The following is a 9653-nucleotide window of genomic DNA, read 5'->3' on the forward strand; positions in this document are numbered from 1 at the left end:
GCTAGAATTTTTTTATGGTGTGCTTCAGACAGATCCCTCAATAAAACATGAACAAATACATGGTGAACTACTGTATTTATTACAGTATTTTTATTATCTAACATGAATTTGACAGTATTATTTATTTTCTTATGCAAAAAAGAACTTCAAATGCAGCCAAAAATCTAACACCGCAAACTAAAAAAGGTATTTAAGTTTTACAATATAACTGTATAAAAAAACTGCAACAAATAAGTCTAGGAATATAAAAAAAGATCTATTAATCAGATAATCTCTAACAAGTAAAAAACAAGTAAAAAACAAGCAACCATCTAGGCATAATTATTATTATTATAGAGATGTATTATTATTACTGTAGGCTACAACAGTAGCTTTATATATTGTCAATTTACTCATGTAAACCAAACATTTATTTTAATGGGCTGCCATGAAGATCTTTGAGTGTCTGTGTTTATGATATGACAGTATTCTCAAATGAAACGGTAAATTCTCATGAAGTGACGGTTTATGCGTTCGTGTCCTCATGACACACAGCAGAGACTACAAAACAGCGAGCTCTCGCGCATCTGTGCCAGTCACCCACAGAGATGTAGATTTTGCGGGAGTAATATTTAAATAGTATTTTGCAGTTTAATATTCACAGACACTAGTATATATTCGGCTACTGTCTGGAGCCCTGCGCTTTGACTTACACGGAAGCGACTGAACGCAGCTGCCGGTACTGAATATACTTGAGAGTCTGTAACTACCGGTACTACAGAGACATACTGCTAACCACTGATCTATAATATAGTAGCGGCTTCACTGTCTTTTGGCAGTTTAGAATGTGATGAGTGATCCAGTCATATATAGATAAGGGCTGCTAACGCGTTTTCATTTCTTCTTCGCTGCTCTAAACAGGGGTTGCTTGTGGCAACACAGCACAACTTCCTGTGTTTTCAATGCATTTTGAGCAGCGAAGAAGAACCGTGCAGCGGTTAGGCAAAGCTTGCGGTCATAACTAGGTCTTTTTTAAGAAAATGGTATCGGATCGGTATATGGGTTCATGTACTCGCCGATGCCGATGCCAGAATTTGTTGTGGTATCGGAGATATTTCCGATACTAGTATCGGAATCGGAACAACTCTAAAATGAAGTAGGCTATAAAACACAAAAATGGCCACAAATGTGTTTTTATTATTTTACACCAGTTGAACATCCATGCAGAGGTGCAGAAAATTACACTCCATCAAACAGCTCACACATCCAAAAAAAAAATATTACAGGTTGATTACCACAGTGAAAATATTATCCATGCACACAAGTTACAAACACCAGAGCTGACGGGATCCACTATGAACAAATGACGGTAAACGCCAGGTGAACTTCTACATCAAGTACATAGGATTGGCACTTTTTTCATTTCGCAAAATACACCTGTCAAAACAGGAAGACTCCAGCATTCGAGTGGTTTAGGAAATTAAAGACTTAATGAAACACTTGAATATAAACGAAAAGCTTCATATGCTTTTTGCACTCAAATAATTACTGCACAATCCACAGATCATAAATATAAAAATTGTCTTGTCCATTCCCTGCATCGCCTTTGAAACCAACAAGCTATTAGTTAGTTTCAATGGGGCCATTTCTGATGCTTTTTTTTAGCATTTTAATGAGCACTTGCTGCCTCATTACCTCAAAAATGCCTTTTCTGCTCTTTATCTATAAAGCGGAGCCAGAAAGGAAATAAACGTTTACTAAATTTATTTAATTTAGTATGTATCAAAGGAGGGTAGATACTCTTTCCAATAATTTAATAGCTATTTGGTCTTGTGTCAGAAAATTACCAATATCTCAAGCCAGAAAGGAAAGATCCATGCATCCATCCATTCATGATCATGTCTGTGTCCAATTGTAACCACTTTTCTCTTTATATGGTTTCTGTCTGTTGAAAAAGCAAACTACACATCAGATTAACCATTTGCATAATGACACATGCAGCATATACAGTTTCCTTTCCATATGATTTTACTGAATTTAACCGAATCATTTTTGGCTAGAGGATTGGAATTTAGATCTGGGAAGGGGAGTAGATAGTTTACTTGGTACTTTCCTCTGGATAAATTGAGTGCATGGAAAGACTTTCAAAGAAAGTATTTCATATGGATCCTGTTTCATAAAAGGCTTTTGACAAAGAGTCCAAACCAGATGATGTCCAGCAAATAGATACTGATAACGAGGCTCAGTCAAAAAATGTTCCAATCTGAGCAAAACGAAACACACAAAAATCGCTCTTTAGTAAGGCTTCCGGGTTTCACCAAATGACATTCTGCACATTTGCCAGAATACGTCATCGCATTTACAAGTTTACGCCAAAGTCTGACGCCGACACATGCAGTGTGACGCAACATTGTTCAGTCTGGTTATTTGTCCTCCAATTAGCCAGCAGATGCATCCAAGATCAAAGCTAACATTAGCACAGAGGGCCATTGTGAAGGTTCAAAGGACTGCGATCAAAAAGGTAAACGCGAAGGCTAAATGCGTAGACCAATCAAAATACAGAAGGCAACATACGAAAAGAGTTTGTCATAGACTCTTCTATATTTACAGGCAACAGATTTAAAGCTATGCTAATGCCTTGGTCTGAAGCAGGTGGTGGTTGTTGCTTCTGAATCTGTAAATACCAAATTAACCACCGCTACATGAAAGACAACAAAGCAAATATATAGCACAGAAGAACTTATTCCACCTTTGGAGACACGGTCCCATTCTGTAGGCCTAAAATCCAGACAAGAGCTTGCACAAAGGGACCTCCCGTTCACCTAACAGCATGTCTCTTTTCAGGCTAGTGCCTTTATTCACAACCTTGATCTTCAAAGCTAGGCTCTTAACCTGAGCCGAAGCCACCGAATCGAAAAAGAAGTCCTCGTTGAAGACGGGATTGCGGCTGTTCTTGATTATCGTGCTCCTCTGCTTCTGCACCTTGCCCGGATTGAGGTAGAGCGAGACACAACAGTTGATGCTCTTAATATCAAACACGGGATCATACAGGTCCTCGGCCGCCATAATGCGGATTCGCAGACGGGCCGTACCCGCGTCGTAGTCTGCGCAGAGTCGGATGGTGCCTCCTTTGTGCATGTTGATGGTGTGCTCCTTGTATTGACGGTCCGCGCCATGAAGATGGTCCAGAGCTCCACCAGCTTGCAAGGAGGAACAGTGGCTCCTTCTAGGAACGTTAGGGCTGGGCTCCGCCGAGCTGCACTCGTCCGTGGATAAGGAACTATGCCTGGCAAATGTCCGCTTGCCTTTGGCCACCCTGGCCTGTGTCTCATGGGTGAAGATCTTCAGTAAAGAGGCGGAACGAGAGAGCAGTGGTGAACTGAAGGGGGACGACTCTGCCGAAGAGCAAGTGTCGCTCTCGCCACCGCTGAAGTATCGGTAGGGGTTTATGTGAGAGGTGCTGAAATCCGGAGGGTTGAGGTGGTTTCCCTCGTTGCTGCTCTTGCCTTGGGACTTGCGTTGGGTATTGGGGGAGGTAACTGGACTGGTGTGGTCGCAGTGGAACAGGGACTCTTTTCGCCGGGTGTGAGGACTCTCCATCAACGTGGCAAATCCGTAAGAAGTCTGAGTCTTTGGAATGTAAGGAAGGGACATGGCAGTCTGGGATTGAGGGTCGGCGTTGGTGTCGCCCGCTACGACGTCGTCCGCAGTCTCGATCTGAATGATGTGCCGGTTAGCCGCCCTGAGCAGGTTCTTTGTGTCTCCTGCTAACTTGCTGACCAGTCGTGGGCTACGAGGGCAGCTGATCTTCTTGTTGCTGATGGTTTGCTCTGAGGTCGAGGGTCTCAGGCTATCTTTGGACTTGACGTCAGAAGCTTCAGTCTCTGGTGGGCAGCTTACCAGCTTTGGGGGGATGAAGAAATCTGGAATCTTATCGGGTGTGAGGACGTTGCTATAGACCGGTGCCTTCCCCTTGTCACCCACCTCTCCTTGTCGGAGCACATTTGTTTCGACGGAGTCCCGGATCTTCTCCAGAACCCACATGATCCCTCTGGGCTAAACCCGCTGGGTGATGCCTGTAACCACAAGCAACAGAACGTTCAACAATGAGCACCAAGCTATTAATAACTTACGATTGACCATTGCAACAACAGTGTACCATTGTCACACATATGTGAAGTTGTAGGGTGAATTGTGCAGTAACCTTCAGGGGTGGACTTTGAGGATTGCAAATTAAATGTTACGTAATCCGAATTGTATTTAAACATTTTACTAACAATACACTAACCTTTAGATGCTATGTAAGTGGCAAGCAAATTAATAATCAAATGTTTTGTCAAAAAGTTGTCAGTTTTCTTTCGGTCTTATAATGATACTAACGAAAAGTGCTTCAGCAACGCACTGTTGCTATGGTTATCTCTTCAGGCAAATACAAACATTCCGTTTCCGAGCATCTATTTTCCGCTAGGTGAAAACAGATTGAGACTCCTTAACCTTTCTTTTTTTTTTGAGGTAGGAGGAGGTTTAAGTCTTAAAACTAAGGACAAATCCCCTTGATTTGCATGTGGGCAAATCATTCTAGACTTCAATAAAACTACATGAAGTTCATGTACAGTTTACAGACTTGGTATGAAATGGCATTTCTTTTAGAATGTTAGAAATCAGTAAGTCATATAATTGTATATAATTGTTTATAGATTAGGAAACTTTGGACTAAATTGCATTTAAAGCTTATTATGCAAAAATAATGGAACACAACTGTAAAAAGTGTACATCAACAAATCATATGATATTTAAAACACTTTATGACTGCAAAGAAAGACAAATGCTTTCTCGTTCTGGTCCTAGATTACCCAATCACTGGACATTTTGTCCTTATGTAACACACCTGATTATTATCATCAGCTTATTAATATAGGCTCTGAAAAGATCTTCGCTGAGTACTTCAGATAAGGAAGACATCCAAAATATGCAGTTTGGGGTACTCCGGACCGGAACTGAAAACAACTAAATTAGTCTCGCCAAAAATGCTTGATTAAGAAACTGTTCAGATTAACACATAAGTGACTAAATTATTATTATTAATTATTATTATTTATTGTATATCCAAACTGAGACTAAATTCACAGGAATGGCAACAGCTTGCATAGAACTTCTCTGACAACTGACAATAATTAAAATTAAACCTGCCATTTCTTAACAGAATTCTTTTGAATTTACACTGTTCTCAGTGGGTTTTTTTGCAAATAAAAAAAAAAGACACAATCTGAATCAGATTTTTTTTACATTTAATATGTAACATCCACATCAGCCTTTCATTTACAAAAAATAAAAATAAAAGAAAAAAAGGGTAACCATATAAAGTTGTAACAGTTTCAAATGTGCTTGTAATAAGCCCACACACACACACACACACACACACACACACACAAAACGAACAGGGAATGCCTGTTAAATGTGTATTTGAACTTGTTGTCTTTGTCTTTTTTTCCAGTAAACCTAATGTAGTTACAAACGTCTTATGACAATAGTTTCAATGTGAAACTACATGTCTGCTGTCTTCTTTAAAATATAAAATAATCAGTAATTTCTCATTAATATTCACCGTCATCTATAGCTTACAAAATCTCAATAAATCTCAATCACAATGAAGTTTAAGGAAAGTAAACTTTTAAAACTGTCGCTTTGAGAGTCATTTACTCACTAGATTCCCAAATGATGTTCCTCTTCTCAGTGAATCCTCCTCACACAGGCACTTCAGTGTTCATTAGGGTGAGCTGTGCTTCTTGTCCCCAGGCTGCGGTGAGAGAGGTTCAGATCTGCAGGTCGCCTGTTGCGCTTATATAGTCCTCCTCAGACGCGCGCGCCTGAACGAGCCAATCAGAGGAAACGAGGCTCGAGATGTATCGACTCCTGGAAACCGAGCACTTTCAACAATCAACATGGGTTTAAAACACACACACACACACACACACACACACACACACACACACAGGAGTGCCTGTTTGATATAACTACTGTCGTTTCAGGTGTTTTAAACGAGGATATGTCTGTTGCAATACCTAAAAATAAAGTCAAGTCACGGTTTACGAAAGCTAGAAACGGAGAACCGTCTCTTTATTCAAAATCTGCTCTAATTTTCCTAATGTGCACACGTTTCCAAAGTGTTTAAAGTTAATATTCGGTGGGTCTTCAGTGACACAGCTAATACATTTTCGTCTCTACAACTACAAGTATGTTCAAGTTTGATTCTTTATGGTGAATCAAAAACATTTACAGCGCGACAGGTCCGAACGAATGACTCTTTTGACTCGGTTAGTTTTAGTGAATCAAAAACATAAATTGGAGCTTTTGAAGAATGATCTGACTCTACTCAGTGTTTCTGGTTGCTCCTATGATAACATGAATTTAAAGATGTACTTAGTGATTTGAAGTCATTGATATTTAACAATTAATAAAACAATTATAAAATATTCCCTTTCCATACTTTACGTATGTTTTGCATGTTCTATTTTAATGAATAGTCGTTGCCGATTTAAAAAAAAAAAGAATTCCAGATAATACATTTTGAAATGTGTTCTATTTATTATTTTCTGAATCTGAAAAGTTCTCAGAATTTATAGAAGAAACGAAAACAGATCGTTCAATTGCCTGATTAATTAATGTATTATTATTGGCCATTGCTGTAATTGTCTTATATAATTAGCTTTAGCTTCAATCAGACAGTAAAGGCTGCAGTTGATTAAATCTGTACTCACAGAAGAGGATGCACTACTCCATCATCGCTTGTTAGTTGCTCAGTCATTGCTAAAATTGACTGTTCCGAAAAAGTGAAGTCAGTAGAGCACAAAAGCACTCGACTTAATTTATTTTAAATCACTTGCCCATCTTCTGCTGCGATCTGACCATTGGTTTCCCTGGAGACCTTGCCATATCTATGGCAACAAATAGATTTTTACAGGAGTAGAAATAGAACAGGTTCCAAATAGTGACCCGAGAAACCCCGGGGCGATGCCGGGTCTCCAGGAATAGAAGACATTGAATTATAGACATGTGCTCTCAAACTAAAATAAAAATTGTCATTACCTACTCACGTCATTCCAAACCGGTATGACATTTGTTCCATAATATATATATATATATATATATATATATATATATATATATATATATATATATATATATATATATATATACACATAGGAGCTTTAAGCTTAAAAAAGGATGAAGAACTAAAAATAGAACTCAGTCAATTCATATGGGATGCCATACAATATTTGTGTGAGAAACTAAAAAAAAAAAAAAAGTTTTGTTGAATAAAAATATTGAAATGAGCAGAGCTCTCCTTGGCAAGTTGAGAAAAGTAACGATTTCCGATTCATTCCATGAATCTGAATGATTCATTCAGGAATCAGAGGGATCCGATTCTTCGCTCAACTCACCGATTCAGTCGCAACAGTTAACGGCTTAATTTTGGGTGTCTCTCAGAAAAATATACTTTTACTTCCAAAGACTTGGAGTTATTGCCACATGGATGACATTTGTGACATTTTATGGTGTTTTGTGTCATTTTTTAGGCTTAAATACCAACCGCATCAAGGAAAAAACGATCACCTATACATTCTTCAATAGGAGTAAGTTAGTAGGTCTATGCGTTTAGAACAACATAATGGTGAGTAAACGTGACTGATGTTTTTTGAGTGCTAATTGTGGTATATATATATATATATATATATATATATATATATATATATGAATAATTATGGCACAGAGCTGTGTCGCTGTATTGAAACCCTGCTGAAAAAGACAATAGAAACCATCACAGAAATTCTAATGGTTTCCATTACAAACCATCAACTTTTAACCATTGCAAATGGTTTCCTACCGTGAGTTTTGGGACATATTCTATTAAGATGTAGCACTTATCAAACCACCAATAGGAGGATACCAATTACCCACAGAGCGCAACAGGCACCATTACAATTCCCATTAAAACCAATACAATTCCCATTATAACCAGTAAAACCATTCCAAATTATGTGATGGTGTCTGTTGTTGTATTTTTCCACAAGGAAGCATTTGGTTGGATGGCTCTGACATTTGGACATATATAAGAATCAGGAATATCTGTTTTTAAAAACATCCTGACCTTGCAAATAAATAAAAAGGTCAAAAGTGAGCAGCCAAAAGGCCCAGGGTACTCCATGTTCCAACAAGTTATGTAGCGCTCACATGGATTCACAAGGTGTGGAAGAGAATAAACACCACTCACTTATTTCACAGTAGGGCTTTTTGGTTACGCTCCATTCCCCGTCATCGGTTTCCTTGGAGACAACACCACATTCATACCCTCCTGGGAGACTTCAAGTTTTTCCTATCACCCTCTTGTCTGAATGGCTCGACCCAGCAATCTGCAACAGTCGAGGAGTGGTTGAGAACAACACTCCTGTCTAGAGGGCAAGGCCTTGTTATAATGGGTTAAGGACGCTTCAGATGCAGTAGTTCTACCTGTAAAGCATCACAAAGTCTCGGCACAACACAGAATGTGGTTATACCTTGAGTTTATTCGCCCTCCAACTGTTTGACCAATGCAGTGATATGGGAATTTTGGCAACGGATCTGGGATGGACCGATCAGAGACTGTAGATCATCAGTGCTTTACACTGTGGTGCCTCCAATCAAAGAGCTTTCAGTTTAGCTGACTTTCAAGCCAGGTGTGTCGACAACATAATGGAGCAGCAGAATGCCAGACTGCAATGACATCGTTCAAGGACTTTCATGATAGATCCTGGCACACGAGTGCTGTGGCAAACTCCTTTCAGTCTTCATTCAAATGAAAGGTCAACCACCTATGATCAATGCCCTTTAAATGCAAATTATTCCTTCACATCCATTTTTCCGAGCGGGAGCCTTTTTCTCACTTACACGGTACGATGAAGTAACTTCACGTATACAAGGGAAGTACATCATACACATGTTGTGATTTTGAAAGTATAACGATCACACTTTATTTTAAGGTCCAGTTCTCACCAATAACAAACCTTTAACTACAACTTTTGGCTCAAACTCCTGATTGGCTGCTTATTAATAGTTAGTAAGGTAGTTGTTAAGTTTAGGTATTGGTAGGGATGTAGAGTATGCTCATGCTGAATATGTGCTTTATAAGCACTAATAAACAGCCAATAAGTTAATTATAGGCACACTAATAAGAAACTTGTTTATAGTGAGAATTGGTCCCTTTACTTAATGTTTCCATTTGGACTGTAGGCCTGTAATGATCCTTTTGGCACACTTTAATATACAAAAGCAAGGAAGGACATAATGGCATTACTTGATTTCATACTTCTTTACTTTGAATAAAATGCGACAACTTTACTCTAATGTTTATAAAAATAAAAAAAAGGAGTATAATCTATATGGTTAGCTTAGATTTATCAGCTAACAAAACCATAACACTAAGGAGGAAGTCCACTGCTGCCCTCTTGTGGCAAAATTTGTATTTTGGGAACAGTTGGCATTTGGCAGTCTTAGCAAAATATACAGGAACTCAATTCATATTATAGAATATATACACACACACTTTGTTATGTCATTGTTTAAAATATTATACTCCGCTACCTTACCGTTTTATTATTCATTATATCGCTGAATCTTATTATTCATCAACAACTGCA

General features: G+C 38.6%; 1 protein-coding gene across 1 annotated transcript; it reads right to left on the reverse strand.

Annotated features, from left to right (window-relative positions):
* Window positions 1–1156: 1156 nt before the first annotated feature.
* Window positions 1157–5941, reverse strand: LOC127987042 (C2 calcium-dependent domain-containing protein 4C-like). Its single transcript, XM_052589317.1, has 2 exons — window positions 5684–5941; window positions 1157–4055 (listed from the first exon to the last, which is right to left on the reverse strand). Exon 2 carries the CDS (start codon window positions 4021–4023, stop codon window positions 2758–2760), a length of 1266 nt encoding a protein of 421 aa, XP_052445277.1. The 5' UTR covers window positions 4024–4055; window positions 5684–5941; the 3' UTR covers window positions 1157–2757.
* Between the last annotated feature and the right edge of the window lie 3712 nt (window positions 5942–9653).

Source organism: Carassius gibelio, chromosome B22, assembly GCF_023724105.1.
Source record: "Carassius gibelio isolate Cgi1373 ecotype wild population from Czech Republic chromosome B22, carGib1.2-hapl.c, whole genome shotgun sequence".
Lineage (NCBI taxonomy): Eukaryota > Metazoa > Chordata > Actinopteri > Cypriniformes > Cyprinidae > Carassius > Carassius gibelio.

What these genes read in the sequence shown, in the direction of transcription:
- LOC127987042 (XM_052589317.1), bottom strand. Translation starts at nt 4,023, where the DNA reads ATGTGGGTTCTGGAGAAGATCCGGGACTCCGTCGAAACAAATGTGCTC.